The 20227-nt window shown below is 38.3% G+C and overlaps 1 protein-coding gene across 2 annotated transcripts in view; it reads right to left on the bottom strand.

Moving 5' to 3' along the window:
* Positions 1–20227, bottom strand: part of Rc3h1 (ring finger and CCCH-type domains 1) — an 80004-nt gene that overhangs the window by 2909 nt on the left and 56868 nt on the right. For both annotated transcript variants that reach the window (XM_090340398.1, XM_090340397.1), the window contains exons 12-19: positions 19417–19793; positions 18821–18988; positions 16483–16632; positions 8681–8894; positions 6787–6877; positions 6542–6671; positions 2623–2790; positions 1482–1597 (exon numbers count right to left, since the gene is read on the bottom strand). In XM_090340398.1, the coding sequence (XP_090196524.1) occupies positions 1482–1597; positions 2623–2790; positions 6542–6671; positions 6787–6877; positions 8681–8894; positions 16483–16632; positions 18821–18988; positions 19417–19793 (1414 nt within the window). The remainder of the gene's footprint in view (positions 1–1481; positions 1598–2622; positions 2791–6541; positions 6672–6786; positions 6878–8680; positions 8895–16482; positions 16633–18820; positions 18989–19416; positions 19794–20227) is intronic.

Here is a 20227-nt window from a genome sequence, read left to right as displayed (position 1 = left end):
GCCCATACCTTAAAATATTTACAACTTGGCCTTTAAGAAAAGATTCTGATCTCTAATTTAGCAGGTTTAATACCGGAAATTTTTTTGAACTCAGAACTAATACGTGGATTAAAAACCCAAGTACAAATCTCAAAATTGCTTAAGAAAATTATATGTAATTTCTCATAGAGTTGTTCATGATGGTTAACATATATCTTTCATACTTGATAAGCCAGGATAGATCAAAGGGTGTGGGATGGTAGGTAGATGGGTTTGCAAAAACAAGGAGCTAGGAAAGATGTTAATACTAGTTACCTCTGGATATCAGAATTACCACTGTCTTTCCCCTTCCCTCCCTTCAAGTCCCTACTGGGGCTTAAACTGGGGCCTAGGTACTGTCTCTGAGCAGTTTTGTTCAAGGCTAAGGCTCTACCACTGGAGCCACAGCTAAAATTCCAACTCTTTTTTTATTTTGCCAGTTTTGGGGCTTGAACTCAGGGCCTGAGCACTGTCACTGGGCTTTTCTCAAGGCTAGAGTTCTACCACTTGAGCCACAGCACCACTTCAAACTTTTTCTATGTATGTGGTACCGAGGAATTGAACCCGGGTCTTTGTGCATGCTAGGCAACACTCTACACAAGACCAAACTCCCAGCTTTTTGTAGTTAATTAAAGATAAATCTCTTGGAATTTTTACTGCCTGGGTTAGCCTTCTGAGTAGCTAGGATTACAGTATAAGCCATCAACACCTGGCTATTTTCTTTCTTTCTGCTGACACCAGGGTTTGAACTGATGTTCTTGTGCTTGCTCAGCTGGGGCTCTACTACTTGAGCCATGCCTCCAACCTGGACATTTGCCAGTTATTCTGAAGGTGAGGTTGCATGGATTTTTCTGCCTAGACTGACTTCAAACTGAGATTCCTAAGATCTCAGAATCCTGAGTAGCTAGGATTACAGGCAGGTGCTACCAACATCCAGCTTACAAGGATATTTAATTTTGTCTTTTCCCCAAATTTTCAATTATCTATAACTTTAATTACATACTAAACAGGAGCTGGTGTGGAGCACACAGCTTAGTAGTAAGGCGTGTAATTAGCATGAGTGAGACACTGAGTTCCATCCCAAGCATCAAAATGAAAAACAATAAAGCAAGGAGAAGAAAGATATTCATTAACAAATAACTCTGGATACTTTTTTCTGTGTGTGTGGGCGAGTGCATGTATGGGCGCACGTATGTGTGCTTTAGAGATAAGGTCTCCCTACGTAGCTCAGGCTGGCCTTGAATTCTCAATTACTCACTAAACCTGAATGCTAGTATTAACAGCATGCTCCTCACTCTACTGTCTGCTCCTGAGGTAAATTTTATAACTTCTGAATTTATGCAAAATGTTCTTTTTTCATTATACTCAGAAAAATAAAAATTTTAAGATCAAAATGTTTTGTAGATGTTTCCTGATTTGGTAATATTCAATTAAGACTATAATGAAAATGTCCCTTTGTTTACCTGAATGTCAATGTAAGATCCTCAGTTGGAACTTTGTTTTGTGGTTCTGGTTGTCCATTTTCTGCTTGCTTGTTTGTGTTCAACTTGCTTTTCATGTCCAGAGAGCACTGGTTCTCCTTTGAAGGAAAAGAAAATAAAGCCAATTATTTTCTATTTAATAGTGCTAATGGGACAGACCAAATTCAGATAAAACAAATAAAGTAATGGTTTAAAAATCATAATGAATTTTATAGAAAGACAAGGGTAACAGGAAGACTATCAAACTACCTTATAAAAAATTCACACTAAAAAAATGCCAACTGCATCACTGAAAGCGGAATTGCTGGGTGCTGAGGGCTCACGATGGTAAATTTAGCTACTAAGGAGGCTGAGATCTGAAGATGGAGGTATGAAGCCAGCTTAGGCAGAAAAGTCTGGGGGAATCCCCGCTCTCCACCCCTCTCCCCATGAAGCTTGACCCACTGTCCCTGAGCAATTTTTGCTCAAGGCTAACATTCTACCACTTGAGCCACAGTGCCACTTCCAGCTTTTTTGAGTAGTTTATTATAGATCAAAATCTCATAGATGTTCCTGCCCAGACTAGCTTTGAATCGTGATCCTTAAAATCTCAGCCTCCTGAGCAGCTATGATTATAGGCGTGAGCCTCGGTGCCTCTCCAATTAACCATCCAAAAGATGGAAGTGGAGCTGTTCCTTAATGGCAAAGAACTACCCTTGGGTAAAAAAAGCTCAGAATAATGCCAAAGCCCTGAGTTCAAGCCCAAAGACCAGCACAACAAAAAGTTATCAATGAAGTGTATGGAAACTAGAATGTTATTTGGTAAACACATCTTTCCATATCATAATACTGCAAAAGAATACACACTCCATTTAATTACCTGATCAATATGCCAAACAGGTACTTAAGAATTTCCAATTAGCTACTTCGTTAGCTGAAAGTTAACAATTCCATGACAAAGAACACACTAAAACCAAATGGGAATTAGGCAAGAGAAAAAAAAAAAAAGCAAGGAGACCCTACTTCTTGGGAAATATTCTAAATATGAATCTGTGTACCTTGGATGAGCTCCTGATAATTTTAGAACCCTAGAGAGCTTTACTTTCATTTTATTTTCCAGCTTTTTTCTTACCATAATACTTACCATACTTAGTTCCCGGGTTCTTTTCCCAATTTCTCTTTCCACCTGGTGAAGTTCTAAGCTCAGCTGCTCACTTGAGATCATTCCAGGCCATTTTGGAGGTGGTAGGGGTTGTGGCTGGCCTGCCAAGGTGTTTGTCTCCCTTTGTAACACCAGTCTGTTACTAACAGCCTAGTGCATAAAGCCAAACATATACATAATTAAACACATTTCACACCATCTATAGAATAACCAGGTCAATTTTAGACCACAGCAACTTAAAGGATTATTCCCTAGGTATTTGTAATAAAAACAATGCAACTAGAAAACACAATATCTTTTATGAGTGTCATTTGAATGAAAGAAAAATACAGAATTTAAATTTGGAGACTAATTTCATCTTAGGCATAAATTACTTTCTTTTTTTTAAAGAAAAGTCAGTTGTAAGCTGGGTGCTGATGGCTCCTGCCTGTAATCTAGCTGACATCTAAGGATCAAGGTTCAACCTGGGCAGAAAAGTCCTTGTGAGACTCTTATCTCCAATTAACCACTGAAAAACTGGGAGTGGTGCTATGATTCAAGGGCTACAATGCTAGCCTTGAGCAATAAGAAGCTCAGGGACAGTGCTCAGGCCCTGAGGTCAAGCCTCAAGACCTACAGACCAAGGGGGAAAAAAAATGAAATAAAACAAAAACTCAATTATAGTTTTGAGCACTGGTGGCTCAAGCTTGTAGTACTAGCTCTCAGAAAGTGGAGATTGAAAATCACAGTTCCTGCCTGGACAGGAAAAATCCAAGAGACTTATTATCAATTAGTCACAAAAAGCCAGAGGTAGCGCTCAAGTTGGTAGAGTGCTAGTTTTCAGCACAAGGGCTAAGGGACAGTGTCGAAGTCCCAATTTTAAGCCTAACGTGCTACTAACGTGCACACACAAAAAAGCGACCAGACATATCATTTGGCTCTCCTAAGATACACAAGGTAAGCATGCTCCTACATAAAAAATGTTGAAGCCACGTTTTTAGAATCCAAATTGATGGTAGCCTTTGATCTCTGTGATTAACTATCTTCTTGGGATACAGCTTCATTATAAGGCTGTGTTGTTGCTCTGAAACTATACTCAGTCTATACACTGGTGGCTGATGTCTGTAATCCTAGTTACTCAGGAGGTTGGTATCTGCAGACAGATTTGAAGCCAACAGGACAGAAACATTTCTGAAACTTTTTTTTTTTTGGTGGGTCATGAGGCTTGAACTCTAAGCCCGGGCGCTATCCCTGAACTCTTCAACTTAAGGCCACCTCCCTTGAACCACAGCCCCACTCCCCGCCCCCCTTTTTTTTTTTGCCAGTCCTGGAGTTGAGCTCAGGGTTTAAGCCCTCAGCACCACTTCTGGTTTTTTTCTATGTATATGGTACAGAGGAATCGAACCTGGATCTTCATGCATGCTAGGCAAGCACTCTACCACTAGGCCAAATTCCTGGCTCAATATTTCTTTCTTTCCTTTTTTCTTTTACTTTTCATTTTCTAATGATTAATTGGAGATAAGAGTCTCATGGCTTTGGAGTGCCCGGGCTGGCTTGGAACCAAGATCTCAGCCTCCTGAGTAGCTAGGATTACAGGCATTAGCCACTGGGTCTGGCATATTTCTGAAACTCTTAACTCCAACCTACCAGCAAAAAACCAGAAGTGGAGCTTGCTGGAGTGCCAACCTTGAATAGAAAAACCTAAGCAAAAGTACAAGACTCTGAGTTCAATTTAATTAAAAAATTAAATAAAACAGTACAGTTCTTACAACTTCATGGAAAGGTAAGCTCACACAATTAGTTCCCAATTCTTCATTAATCTATACACTTCTATTGTCGTCAATATTCTGCAACTGAGTCCTCCATCTAGTTTAAGCCTTTGCACCAGGCTGAGCAACAAAACTTGACTTTTCTATACCCCATCAGTGACTCTTTTGCCTTTGCTGACAGCCAACAGAACTACAAAGACATCCTACCTCCATGACCACAGTGATGCAAAAAGCCATGACTTCAAAGATAAGTAATATATCTTATGGGAACCATGATCTGAATCTTACCAATATAAGCAACGTACCTTTCTTTTTTGACAGGTCTCCCAATGTAAACCAAGAGGACTCAAGCTCACTGACCCTCTGCACTTGCCCTTCTAATCACTGGGATTACAGGTATGGGCCATCACAATGGGAAAATGTCATATTCAATTAAAGGGTAGAAGGCTGGGAGATATAGTTTATGTGACAGAGTGCCTAGCAGGTACAAGGTCATAGAAAACACTAGCACCATTAAAAAAAGGAATATATCACTTGGCTAACCTCAAGAATACAACTCTTATTCTTATTACATATGGGCCATGTTGATTTCTTTCCTTTGTAAGTCAAGGTCTAAGTTTCACCCTGTTTTTAAAATTTTTGGTGCTAGTAATAGGCTTGAATGCTGGGCCTGGGATCTGTCCCTGAGCTTTTGTGTTCTAAGTGTTCTTCCAGTTGGGCCATAGTTCACTTCTGATTTTTGGAGGGAGGGAGGGGAAGAGAGAAAGTAGTTAGAGAGAAGAGTCTCATAGACCTTCCTAGACAGGCTGGCTTTAAACCATGATCTTCATACTCCTCTGAGTAGCAAGGATTATAGGAATAAGACATGGATGCTAAAATTCTGTTTTTTTTAATGACTTATAGAAACTGACAAGTAAAGGAAACACAGAAACAAACAAAATAAAAAAAATTTAAGCTAAATTTCATTGATAAGAACTATTTCCCCGGGCTGGGAGTTTGGCCTAGTGGTAGAGTGCTTGCCTAGCATGCACGAAGACCCAGGTTCGATTCCTCGGTACCACATACATAGAAAAAAAGCCAGAAGTGGTGCTGAGGCTCAAGTGGTAGAGCTCTAGTCTTGAGAAGTCCAAGGACAGTGCTCAGGCCCTGAGCTCAAGCCCAGGACTGGCAAAAAAAAAAAAAAAAAAAAAGAAGAACTATTTACCCTAAACTTAAAAGTTCATATCAAAACATTTTAGATAATGTTTTGTATTTTCAGGTAATAATAATTCTATTTCTTATTTTCTCAGAACAGAAGCCAGCACTAAATTCTTTGAAGAATGGACACCTATAGTAATCCTTCAAAAATTCCTTCACTGGAGCCTAGAGTTTGGCTGAATGGTAGAGTGCTTGCCTAGCATGCACGAAGACCTGGGTTCGATTCCTTGGCACCACATACACAGAAAAAGCTGGAAGTGGAGCTGTGGCTCAAGTGGTACAGTGTTAGCCTTGAGAAAGCCCAAGTTCAGTGCTCAGGCCGAGTTCAAGACCCAGGACTGGCAAAAAAAAAAAAGAAAAAAAAAATCCTTCGCTGAAGGTGCTAGAGATACAGCTTAGTTAGTTAAAGAGTTACTTCCCTAACATGTGCCATGTATACTGGATCACTAGTATAGCCAAAAAACCCCAACAAACAAATCAAAACAACAACAACAACAAAAAAAAACTTCTGAGAACTCTTTAAAACTTGGCATCTGTACTCAGGATGCAAGAAGTGGGAGGATCCTGAGTTTCAGGTTAGCCTGGGATCATATAGCAAGACGTTGTGTCAAGAGAAAAAAATGAAACAAAATTGACTCCTCAAGAATCAACCAACCAGGCTGGGTGCAGTGGCTCACACCTGTAATCCTAGCTACTCAGGAGTCTGAGATCTGAGGATTGCAGTTCAAAGCCAGCCTGGGACTAAAGTCCAAGAGACTCTGATTTCCAATTAACCACCAAAAAAACAAAAGTGGCCCCATGGCTCAAGGGGTAGGGCAATAGATTTGAGCTGAAGAGCTCAGGGACAGAAATACAGAGTTCAAGGCCTATAACAACAACAACAACAAAAAAATCAACCAACCAATCACTTATCAATTGAACCCATATACTTGGAATAAAGAACTCTAAGTTTGTACCTCTAGTCCACGGAGTTGGGTCTGTTGGCTAATCTGATGGTTCAGTTGCTGTAATTCTAGTCGCAGTTGTTCTCTCTCAGCAGATGGAAGGGGCTTTCCATGACTAGCCACCTCCATGGATATTCTCTCCCTTTGGTAAGAAAGAAAACAGCACATTTTAGTTTTCTTTTGTGAACACATCAAAAAAATAAGGTTAAAAATTCAGTAATTTTAAATACTTGTACAAGTAAATGTGGGGCTTGTACCTCTCACTGAAGTGTCCCTGAGTAGGTATGTTTTGATGAGGTAAGTAGGGAGAACCTCCCCAGCCTCCATGGGTTCCATACGGACTGTAATCTGTAAGAGAATGATTTATTGAGGCATGGTAGCATAATATAATTCAGAGATTTGACTCTTCTTCTAAGGGAACCATAACCTAAAAGGCATACCAGTACTGTACACACAGATATCTACAAAGATAGCCAAAGTGCTAATAATGTATTGATACTTGTTTCATCCCCCACCAAACTATCAGTGTGGTATTTTTCTTGAGAACTTATTTTTTAAAATAAAAAATAAAGCAATTTAAAGGAAACACACAGAAAATCTTCACAAAGACATTTTAGATTAGCTTTTTTTTTTTTTTTTTTGCCACTCTCGGGCTTGAGCTCAGAGCCTGAGCATTGTCCTTTGACATTTCTCAAGGCTAGAGCTCTACCACTTGAGCCTCAGCACCACTTCTGGCTTTTTTTCTATGTATATGGTACCGAGGACTTGAACCTGGGTCTTCGTGCATGCTAGGCAAGCATTCTACCAATAGGCCAAACTCTCAGCCGTTTAGTTTAGTTTTTAAGCCCTACATTTCCCTGGGTTAAATTTAACTTTCTCCCCCCGCCCGGGCTTAAACTCAGGGCCTAGGCACTCTCCCTGAGTTTCTTTTGCCAAAGGTTAGCATTCTACCACTTGAGCCTCAGCACCACTTCTAGCTTTTTTCCCACTTATATGGTACTGAGGAATCAAACCCAGGGTTTCATGCATGCTAGGCAAGCACTCTAACACTAAGCCATATTACTAGCCCTCTATTTATCTTTCTTGTAAGAAATGGTTTAGAAATATTACTTCTTTGGCCGGGAGTTTGGCCTAGTAACCTTGTTTGGTAGAGCAAAACTCAAGGCCTCCCACATGCTAGGCAAGCGCTCTTCTATTTATGCCCATAGCACCCCACCTTTTTTTCCCTCTCAATTAACTTTATTGTTATTTTAGAGGTGATATATACATCCAGAAATAAGTACATTTCCTTTCACACAGTGTCATCTGTTCTCTCATTCTCTCCCATTCCTTCTCTCTCATCTCCACCCATGAGTTATATAACTTTCATCAATGCCTGGTAGAGCCAGTGTGTTCTGCTGCTACATTTTTTCACCCATAGCCCTTTGTTTTCTGCTGTGATGGGAAATCATATAGGCCATCAGAATTCTGCTTTGAAGTTCAACATTATTCTCACTTTTGATCCATATTATATGTCATATTTTTTACCTCCAAAATATAAAATGAGGCTCTCTACCACTTCACTCATTGCTTCCAGCCTGGCACTTTGCTGGTTATTTTGAAGATGAGTTTCTTGGGCTAGCTTCAAACCTCAATTTTCTCAATCTTAGCTTCTTGATTAGCTATGATTACAGGCAAAAGTCACTATTACTTAAGCTTTGTATTTTGTTTCTGACTTAAGTTTCAAGCCAAGTTTTGCCCAAGATGGAATCAGACTTGTGATACCTCTCTTCCATTTCCTGAGTAGTTTGGACTACAGGTGTACATCATCATACCATGCTCTGCATTAGAAGATTCTTAAAGAATTGATAATGAGAATAAAGGTTTTATTGGGAGTCATGAATAAAAATGCTCTAAATCAGTTGTGTTGGTGGCTCACGCCTGTAATCCTAGCTACTCAGGAGGCTTAAAGCCAGCCTGGGCACTGAAGGACGAGACTCTTATCTCCAATTAACCACTGGAAAACCAAAAGTAGTGCTGTGGCTCAAGTGGAAGAGCACTAGCCTTGAGCTGAATAGCTCAGACCAGAGCTCAGGCTGAGTTCAAGCCTCATAAACAACCAAAACAAAACAAAGAAAGCCCTCTAAATCAGCTTACATCTAAAATTCTTACCTGAAATATTAATAGATTTTGTGGGAGCTCCTTGAGGTGCCATAGCCTGCATTGGGCCAGCACCTTGATATATTGTTTTAGAAGTTCGAGAGATGGCACCAAACCGAGATACTGTTGGTCTATCTCCAAATGGAATGAGGTCATCATCAGTGGTTTCTACCGCTCGTCTCTGGAAATCCAATCGCTGGTCTCTCATACCTTTACTTTCCAAATTCTGAAAAAAGAAGCAAACAGGCAACCTGTTTGTTGGTTGTCACATAAAACTTTTTTTTTTTTTTTTTTTTTTTTTTTTTTTTGCCAGTCCTGGGGCTTGAACTCAGGGCCTGAGCACTATTCTTGGATACTTTTTGCTCAAGGCCAGCACTCTGCCACTTGAGCCATAGCACCACTTCTGGCTTTTTCTGTGTATGTGATACTGAGGAATTGAACCCAGGGCTTTGTGCATGCTAGATAAGCACTCTTTTTTTTTTTCCATATATTTTTTACTGTAATTAATAGAAGGGTTACATTATATTCACCAGATAGAAGGTGCATTAATTCACAAACATTGATACCCTTTTCTCTTGTCTTGGTCCCCATTTCCCTCCCCCATCCCATCCCTCATCTTGTTTTCCCCGTTATCGATCTGATTTCAAATAACCAAATACGCATATATACAATATATCAGATAACAAGGTAAAATACTGTAATAATATGGGGTAATCAAAGGACAGCAAAAGAGATGAGAGATAACATAGTACATTAAGGACAACAACTACTTATTATATGGCTTTTGTTTCTATATCCTGGAGGTCCTTTCATTTAGCGTCATACTATATGGCCTTATATATACAGGTTTTGTTCTATTGTAAATCTCTGCTAGGAGAGCCCAAGGTTTCTACTGATTATGACAAATGAGGGAAACCATTGAGCCTATGTTCCTTTGAGTCTGGCTTACTTCACTTAATATGATTTTTTCTAAGTCTTTCCATTTTCTTACAAATGGGGCAATGCCATTCTTTCTGACAGCAGCATAGAATTCCATTGTGTATAAATACCACATCTTGTTGATACACTCATCAACTGAGGGACATCTAGATTGGTTCCATATCTTTGCTATGGTAAATAGTGCTGCAATGAACATCATTGTGCTAGTGGCTTTAGTATATCCTTATTTCTGGATGATTGGAATTTCTGGGTCATAGGGGAGCTCTATGTTTAGTCTTTTGAGAAACTGCCATACTGCTTTCCATAGTGGTTGAATGAGTTTGCACTCCCACCAACAGTGTAGTAGTGATTCCTCCTGGCTACATCCCTCCAGCATCTGTTTTTATTAGATTTCTTGATTATGGTCATTCTAACTGGAGTGAGGTGGAATCTTAAGAGTTGTTTTGATTTGCATTTAAACAAGCACTCTTTTACGACTAGGCCATGCTCCCGGCAACTAAAACTTTTTTAATACCTCTGACCACTCACAGTATGAAATATATTTTATATAATTATTGAATATATACACAGCTAGACAGAAATCCACAGATAGAAAGATAAATCTATCCAGCCATACATGAATCCATAGATAGCTTGTATGCATATTAACATTTGAGAAGCACTGGGTTAGACTTCTTTCACCATCTATTCAGGAGCTTAAATATATCTAGACTGTTCTAAACTCTTTTATTCTTTAAGGATTGAAGGCAATTAGTTCTACTCTACCAATACTTTATGTTATTTTAATGTACCCCTTCTGATTACCAAGTACAAGGTAAAGGTTTTCATATAATTCTATCTCCTCATCTCATTCAAGTTGAAAAGGCTGGTATGGCTAGTATAGTATGGTCCCAGGGATTAAACCCAGAACCTCACATTATGCTAGGCAAGCATGAGCTATACTTGCAGTATAGACTTGTTTTTAGAATTAACAATGGTAAATGGGTTGAGAATCACTTTATTTTTTCTTACTAGCTCACAGAGTCTTACTACGCAAATCATCCTGGCCTGGAACTCAAAATTATCCTGACTCTACTTTCCAAATGCTGGGAATATAGGCATGTTCCACAGACCCTGACCAGTAATATCACTTCCAGGCATAACTTGCACACAGGGAGACATGAAAAATGTTCATTAAAACACTGTACATGTGGTGAAGTATGTAATTTATAGAAAGTCTATAAATAGGCAACAGAATGTTGCTTGACAGTAGCATGAAGTTGGGTATGGTAACCAGTAAAGGGTAGGAAGATCATTGGTTCCTGGTTGTTTTAGGTTACCAACGGAGGCACAGCAAAGTTTAAAATAATTATCCAAGAAAATAATAAACATAGGGCAAGGAGTTTGGCCTAGTGGTAGAGTGCCTGCCTAGCATGTACCAAGACCCAGGTTGGATTCCTTAGTACCACATAGAAAAAGCCAGAAATGGTGCTGTGGCTCAAGTGGTAGAGCTATAGCCTTGAGAAGGCCCAAGGACAGTACTCAGGCCCTGAGTTCAAGACCCGGGACTGGCAGAATAAGCAAACATTACATTTAAGATAGAGATTAGGCAGGAAAGGAAAATATTTTATTTCTTAAAAAAATATAAAGGTCTAGGGCTGGGAGTTTGGCCTAGTGGTAGAGTGCTTGCCTAGCATGCACAAAGACCCGGATTTGATTCCTCTCTACCACATGCATAGAAAAGAGCCGGAAGTGGTGCTGAGGCTCAAGTGGTAGAGCTCTACTTGAGAAAGCCCAAGAACAGTGCTCAGGCCCTAAGTTTAAGCCCAAGGAGTGGCAAAAAAAAAAAAAAAAAGCAACCAATGTTTTCTCTCTGGCAGCTTTAAGGATCCTTTCCTTGGTCTCTATTGGTCCTGTGCAGATCACAATGTGGCAGTAGGATGTTCTTTTCTGGCCTGGTCTGTTTGGAGTTCTAAAGGCTTCTTGTATCTGAATGAGCCTATCCTTTTAGAGGCTTAGAAGTTGTCCATTAGCTGTTAGATATGCTAATATATCCCGTTAAGTTGCTTTCAGTGGTTCCTGAACATCTATCGGTCTTAAATTAGGTATTCTGATTAATCTCTGGTTTGTCTCATCACACTCATGAACTGCCTTGTATAAGTATTCTTTTTATTAAGCATATTTATCAACAGCATTTTTTTTTTTTTTTTTTTTGCCAGTCTTGGGCTTGAGCTCAGGGCCTGAGCACTGTCCTTGGACTTTCTCAAGGCTAGAGCTCTACCACTTGAGCCTCAGCACCACTTCTGGCTTTTTTCTATGTATGTGGTACCGAGGAATTGAACCCGGGTCTTCATGCATGCTAGGCAAGCACTTTACCACTAGGCCAAACTCCAGGCCCTCAACAGCATTTTTAAAGCATTTTGAAAACCATATTCTAGATCCTTCATTGTCTACTTGATTTCCTGATGATTATTTTCTGTAAGGATTAAGCTTCCATGCTGGCCATTTTCCTTGTGTTTATACAGTTCGTTCTGCCCATTTGGAAACTCTTGGTTTTAATTTTTTGGGGGGCTGCGGTCTTTCTAATGGGTTGTTTTCTACATTCTTGGTTGATTTGCTAGCTGATGGTTTGATATTCTGTTTGATATTCTGTTAGGATTTATTCATCTAGGGTCAGATTTTGCTTGGTAAGAGCAGTTAAGTGTAGGATTAGAGTTTAGTTGTTGAGTTAGTGTTGAAATGCTGTGATGTTTACCCTTGCTTCTCAGTTGAAAAAAAAAACAGGTTGTATGGAAAAGGAGGTTTGGAGAGAAGTAGTTTTTCAGAGAGAACTATGGATGACAGAAGCAAATACTATAGAAAATTTAGCTAAAGAAGGTAGCTTAAGGCTGCAAGGGAGGAAACAAATAAGGTAGAGATCTTGTAGTCTAACACTGAAGAAATTCAAGTTGAAAGTCTATCATACTACTCCAAAAAGGTAGTCAGTTGTAGGTAATCCCTTATCTAAATACATCTTTATTTTGGGCTGAAGGGAAGTGTGGTGAAGGAAAGGAGATTAGATATATCTGTGATTGATGAGTAATTCAACTGTAAGAGTCAGTATGAGCCAATCCAAAATAACATTGAGGAAAACGAAAGCACTCAAGTCTAAAACCACAACAGGATACAACATAAACTCAAAACCACACAGAACTCTACAATTTTATAGATTTTTAAACCAGAGGTTTTAAATCATAGATAGATATTCTTTTACATATATATATATATATATATATGCCTTCATTTTTGTTTGAGGATGAGTACTGAAAAGGAGCAATAAGGCAAGGAAAAACTTAAAGGGGATCCAAATAGGAAAAACTATCCCATTTTGCAGATGACATGATTCTAAATTTAAAGAACTCTATAGATGATTCCTCTCCTAAGTTACTTGGGCTAACAGGCAAAGTAGCAGGGTATAAAATTAATGCATAAAAGTCAGTAGCTTTTCTGTACACCAACAATGAGACTGAAATCAGGAAAGCAACTCCATTTGTAACAGCCTCAAAACAACACCACCACCCCAACTACCACAACCACTACCACCATCCCACCCCCAGGCATTAAACAAATATATGAAGAACCCCTATGATGAAAACTTCAAAAAACTGAAAAAAGAAATTAAAGCAGATTTAAGAAAATGGAAAAATATCCCATGCTTCTGGATTGGAAGGATTAACATTGTGAAAAAGGCAATATTGCCAAAAGCTATCTACAAATTCAATGCAATACTCATCAAAATCCCAACAACATTCTTCAATGATATAGAGAAAGGAATCCAGCATTCATATAAAATAATAAAGACCCCCAAATAGCAAAAACAATCCCTAGCAGAAGAACAAGGCTGGACAAATATCAATACTAAATTTCATACTCCATTACAAAGCAGTAGCAATAAAATCAGCTTGGTACTGGCACAAGAATAGGCCTGAGATTCAATGGAATAGAAGATCTAGAAGTGAACCAACAGACTATAACAACCTAATATTTGCTAAGGGAGCCAAAAATACAGGATGGAAGAAATCCATTCTCTTCAACAAATGGTGCTGGCAGAACTGGCTATGCATGTGCAGAAAGCTGAAGCTAGAACCCAATATATCACCCTGTACCAGAATCAATTCTAAATGGATCAAAGTCCTCAATGTAAGGCCAGATTCCATGAAAATATTACAGGAAGTGATAGGAGAATCACTAAGCTCCTAGATACAAGTCGAAACTTCCTAAGCTCCAGAATCCCAACAAATCAAAGAGAGACTGGATAAGTGCAACTGCATCAAACTGAAGAGTTTCCATATGCCAAAGGGCATAGCAAGTAAGATAAATAGAAAGCCCAAAGAATGAGAGAATTCTTTGCTAGCTACACATCAGACAAGGACCTCATATCTAAAATATATTTAGAGCTAAAAATTTAAAGCCCTCAAAACAAATCCTCAAAAAAACAACAACCAAATTAATAAATGAGCTAAAGACTTAAGAGTTCTCAGAAGAAATAAAAATAGCCAATAGACACATGAAGAAATTGTTCAACATCTCTGGCCATAAAACAAATGCAAATCAAAACAACATTGAGATTCTATCTTACCCTAGTTAGAATGGCCATTATTTTAAAAAACTTAACAACAGGAATGTGGCCAGATAGTACTACTACTACTACACACTACTGTTTGTAGGAAGGTAAAGTTGTTCAACCACTCAGGAAAGCAGTATGTAGGTTTCTCAAAAAACTAAACCTAAGAATTGTATTTACTTTGCTGCACAGGTTAGCTTCAAATTGGGATCCTCAGATCTCGGCCTCCTAAGTGGCTAGGATTGCAGACATGAGCTACCAGAGTCCAGTGGTTTTACTTTTTTTATCCTAGTTTGCAGACAAGAAAACTGAGACTGTAAGAATTAAATAACCTGCCTAAAGATATACCTAGAAGGAGAGAGAGCTGGGATTTAAGTGGAACAGCCTGACTCCACAGCTTATAATTTTAATAATTTCTTATTGGTGTATCTGTATAAGGCAAAAAATCCAACAGCTTTCCTTTATTTCTCCTTTCCATTATCTTTATTCTCTGGCACGCATTATAATCTACTTATATAATCCAGGCAGCTCTTGCATTGCAAGTCATAGAAGTAAAACCTTAGTTGTTTTACAATTAGATTCCTTAGCTTGCAGACTATACCCTGAAGACAACTAAATACAGAAAGACAAAAATATTGAGGGAAAAATAATCCTGTATTATGAAACCAAACAGAAATCATTTTGAGGTGTTTATTGTCTTTTGGACTGACTATCTGTGAGTATAAAGAATTGGAGTTAACTTAACCTGCACCTTCTAAACATCTCCAGTACAATTTTGGACGACAAATTTCATTTCAAATTATCCTCGCTGCCAGCCATCAGGGCTGACAAGAAAGCAGAGAATTAAACTGCTGATCCTGGCCCTGGGCTGACTCTCAACTGCTCATCCCAGATTCTCTTTGTGTCTTTCCCTTCAGGGGTGTCCTAAGGAGGAAGGAGGAGTGGAGCTAGCATTATGGGCTTCCCTATGACCTAGCAATTCCACTCCTGGCCATTTATCCAATTGACCACAAACTAGGTCACACCAAAGCTACCATCACTACCATGTTTACTGCAGCATTGTTTACCATAGCCAAGATATGCCCCTCAATGAAAGAACAGATCAAGAAAATGTGGTACATATACACAATAGAATTCTGTGTCTCCATCAGAAAGCATATTGCCTCATTAGTAAGGAAAAGGGAAGACTTAGAAAAAATTATATTAAGCAAAATAAGCCAGATCCAAAGAAATGTAAATTACATGGTTTCCCTCATTTGCAGTAATTTTACTGTGTCTACAAAATCTATAAAGTAGCTGGGCACAGGTCTGTAATCCAAGCTACTCAGGAGGCTGAGATCTGAGGATAATAGTTCAAAACCAGCCTGCGCACCAAAGACTGTGAGACTCTTATCTCCAATTAACCACTAGAAAAGCAGAAGTAGTACAGTGGCTCAGGGGTAGGGCAGTAGCCTTGAGCTGAAGAGCTCAGGAACAGCACCCAGACCCAGAGTCCAAGCCCCAAGATCGACCAAAAAAAAAAAAAAAAAAAAAAATCTATACGTAAACACAATGGATGATAAAAGACAAAAAAATTACTTGAACATGATAAATTAAATGGAATTCAGCACTCACACAGTGACACCAAAGGAGAATATCTTAGGAGAGGATCACAAAGGCTTAACAGCTATGTGTATATGATCATATAAAATGATGTTTATCAAAATGAACTCCAAGAAATATAAATAAAAGTTTTGTTATTTCACCTTCCCCCCACCCCCCCCTTTGTTAATGTTTTTGATTTCTATACTTTTTGTCTTATATCTAAGTATCTGTATTGAGGAGGGTACGCAGGAGCACAGGAACTAATGAAGCACTGATACTCACTAGACAGTATGTTGAAAATGAACTAGGTACAGTGCCAGGGCCAGAGTTCTAGCCCCATGACCAAAAAAAATAAGAAAAAAAAAAAAAAAGAAACACACTTTCACTAGATTCAACTTTGTTGTTTCAACTTCAAACTTCAAAGAAGGATTTTAGTTTACCTGGAGAAGAAATCTAAGCTCTCATTTAATTATATAAAATAATTAAAGTAGGGTTGTAATTAACTGTAGGGAAATCACTACTTGTTCAGAAATATAAGTAATGTTCTTCTCTGAATAGATATTATGAAAATAATTCAATTATATCAAATGCAGAGTATACCCTGTGGTCTTAAACTCTGAAGAAAAGCTTAATTATTGGTGCCTAAACCTTTAATGAGTATAAATGTATCTTAATTTGTATTAATTTATGAGTTAGACATTATACATACCATCATTTCCACACTGCCTGCTGCCACATCTTTGGGTTTTGCATCTTTAGTTCCAATGTAGGAGCCGATGGTATCACATGACCAAGGAGAGTACTGGCTATAATCATTTCCTTTGTATTTCCCAGCTACCTTCAATTCTTCATCCAAAAACTACAGATGGAGAAAAAACAAAATAAAAAGAAATAGGTCTCTGAATAACAAGCAGAGAAGACAGAAATTTTCAGAACATCAAACTAAAGCAATATAATGGTGGATATTTTACTTGTAAGTGTCATAATAGATTTTGGACACTACAAAAAATTTAAGTGAAGAATGAATGGTATTTTTGGCTTCCAGGTTCTATTACTGGCAAGTAGAAAAACAACTTTACTATCTTTTCATGACTCAAACTACCATCTGAGAGAATGTTCACTCATTCTGAACCATTATATCAGATTAAGTCAATATTTAAGGAAACTTGTATCCAATCATAGTTTTGCTAGATTAAGCTAATTTTTCTTTCAATAATAGCTCAAGAAAACAAGAACATTAAAAACTGCTTTAAATGCTCTCTACAACAAATGAAGGCATACCAAAAATTCTTCTCTGTCAATAGCAATAAAAGAAAGAAAAAAGAAAGAAAGGAAGAAAGGAAGGAAGGAAAGAAGGAAGGAAGGAAGGGGGTCAGTCTACGTAACTTAGGCTGGCTTTGGACTCAAGGTCTTCCTGACTTCCTCTTGTGATTACAAGAGAAGAGTGTACCATTGTAACCAGCCAACAGTTTACATACTGAGTAAATTCTAATCTGTAGACTCATTGAGTAAAAAGATAAGATGCCTGTTGGGTGCCAGCTATAATCTTAGTTATATAGAAGGCTAGGATATATGAGAATTGTGGTTTGAAGCTAGCCCATGTAGCTAAATCTGAGAAACTCTCATCTCCAATTAACTAGCAAAAAGCTAGAAATAAAGGTATGGTTCAAGTGGCAGAGTACCAGTCATTAGCAAATAAACCAAGAGTGTGAGGAAGCCCTGAATTCAAACCCTGGTACCAGCACCAAAATAAGCAAACAAACAAGACTTTTCTCATCTTAGTAACAAATAAAACATAAAACTTCAAATTGGGCACTGGTGGCTCATACTTGTAATCCTAGCTATTCAGTTGGCTGATATCTGAGGATCATGGTTTGTAGTAAGCCCAGGAAGGAAAGTCTATGAGACTTTTCTCTCTAAATCAGAAAAAGCCAGAAGTGGCGCTGTGATTCAAGTGGGAGAGTGACAGCCTAGAGCAAAAGGAGCTCAGGGACAGAGCCCAGGTCCAGAGTTAAAAAAAAGATTCTCATTTGAAAAAGATTCTCATTCAAAAAACTATTACTCATCCAAATAATATTCACTGACACTTGATATTGGGAATATGTGACTACCTACTTCATTAATTTAAAGTGAGACTATCCAATGGGAATATAATGAATTCATATGCACAATTTAAAATTTTCTAGTAGAACATTAAGAACAGATGAAGTTAATTTTAATAACATTCCATTTAACCCAATATATACCGTGTATTTAAAATATTAACAAAATATTTTAGTTCTTTGATACTAAATTGAAGCTAGTATATATTTTATGTTTATAGTACATCTCAATTTGGATACTTTATACACAAAATATCCACATGTACCCAACAGCTATTAGTATTGACCAGCACAACCTAGAGATTCAATGCATCCCAATCAAAACTCTCTCTCCTCATCCTTTCCTTCTCCCTCTACCCATTGTTCCTTTTCTCACTTCTTCCTTAAAGGTGTGGCAATCAAGTCCAGGGTTGTACATATGTCAGGAAACACAAATTGAATCTCTGCCCCAGCATGCTGATTTTTGAAGAGTAATACTAGAAAATGTACACCAACACATGTCCAAAGTTAAAACTACATTAAGAGAATGTGATGTTGGAATGAAGGCAGAAACAGACCAATAATACAGAAAAGAGTCCAGAAACATGTATAAACACCTAATAATACTATTTTTTGAAGTAGGGCCTCACTACATAGTTTCCAGTAGCCTTGAACTAAGCATATTCCAGCCTTAGGTTTCCTGAGAGCTGAGACTGTAGACATCTGTCACCATATTCAGTACAGTCACAGAATGATGAGAAAGGAGACAAATGTAAGACACTGAGGAAAGGAAGCTCGTATCATTAAATGGTACAGTTATAAGAACTCTTAATATATTCTATACAAAAATCATTTCTAAAGAAATTGTAGATCTGTGAAATAAAATAACCCTTGGAAGAAAACATAGGAAAATATCTTTGTAACTTTGAGAACAGGACACAAACAAATTGATAATGATGTGCTTACTTCCTCTTGATGGAATGCAGGAGGCAATGTTGGTGAGGGTGCAAAAGGAGGTGGAGAGATAACCTTTCTTTCCTCTAGTTGGGCCATTATTTCCTTTCTTCTGCGATGTAGCTCATCTAGACTAGGGTGGGGTTGTGAAGGAGGAGGAAGTCGACTATATGGAGGTTCCTGAAATTGGAAAGATAAATTAAAATTGACAAAGAATTTCAGGAAACATTACTTCCTTAATCATCCTTTTCTTAAGATCTGGAAATAACGTTTACATGAACAAAGAACAAAAAGAAAAACCCATCAAAACATTTCAAGATCTCCCAAAGAGGTAAATTTCAATTTATTTTTCTTTGCTAAAGATCCCCGTTTTCTTAAGAGATACAAAATTAGTAATAAGACTAACCAAATAAATTATACAAACTGGTTTCCATTAGTAATTTTAAAAAACACCCACTCAAATTTTGGAAAGATTAAAAATAAAACTTTTTTCATAAAACAGAGTGAAGGGTTATATCCTACTGCCAAAAAAAAAAAAAAAAAAAAAGCCAAAAAGAAATCACAAGAAGCAATTAAGTCTATGGAGTAAGAAAAAAAGTACAGCATACTCTGGGGTATGAAGGTCTGATCTGGGTTGGATGAGGAGCCACTGGATAATAACCCTCGACCTGCTGGTATCTTTCTCTGGATTCTGGTACATAGGATGGAACTGCTGCAGGTGGAATCTCAATAGGTATAGGGCTTTCTCGGAAAATCTCCTCTCTTGTATAAGACTGAGCAGGATATACTCGACGGCCATCATAGTGAGGTGGATACATAGGTGGGTACTGTTGTGGTTGTGTGCCATACTGAGAGTTTACGACTCGTTCCTGAAGGTAGGGTGAATAATGATCCAAGTAGGGAGGACCAGGTTCAGGAGCAGATGGTGGAGGTCGGACAAAACGGGACACACACTGTGGTGGTGGTGGTGGAGTATAGTACATACCTGTGCAGTAAAAGAACCAGAAACAACAATAAGCCAACCTATTTTTCCTACACAAGGATGATTCCTCCTTTTAAAATTCTGAAGCACTGAAATATTAATAATCTAGACATTTTCCTAAACTTTCTTCTACCTTACATAGTTAGGTTTAGCTTTATGAAAAATAACAAAAGGGGCCAGGAGTTTGGCCCAGTGGTTAAAGTGCTTGCCTAGCATGTGTGAAGACCTGGGTTCGATTCCTCGGTACCACATACATAGAAAAAAGCCAGAGTGGTGCTGAGGCTCAAGTGGTAGAGCTCTAGCCTTGAAAAAGTCCAAGGACAGTGCTCAGGCCCTGAGCTCAAGCCCAGGACTGGCAAAATAAATAAATAAATAAATAAAATGAAAAATAACAAAAAAAGCCATTGTTAGGGCCAAAGGTATATGTCAGTGATAGA

This window comes from Megascapheus bottae, chromosome 10 (assembly GCF_031878675.1).
Source record: "Megascapheus bottae isolate mThoBot1 chromosome 10, mThoBot2.hap1, whole genome shotgun sequence".
NCBI classification, from domain to species: domain Eukaryota; kingdom Metazoa; phylum Chordata; class Mammalia; order Rodentia; family Geomyidae; genus Megascapheus; species Megascapheus bottae.
The sequence above is the reverse complement of the archived record's forward strand: the minus strand, read 5'-3'. Positions and strand labels throughout refer to the sequence as shown.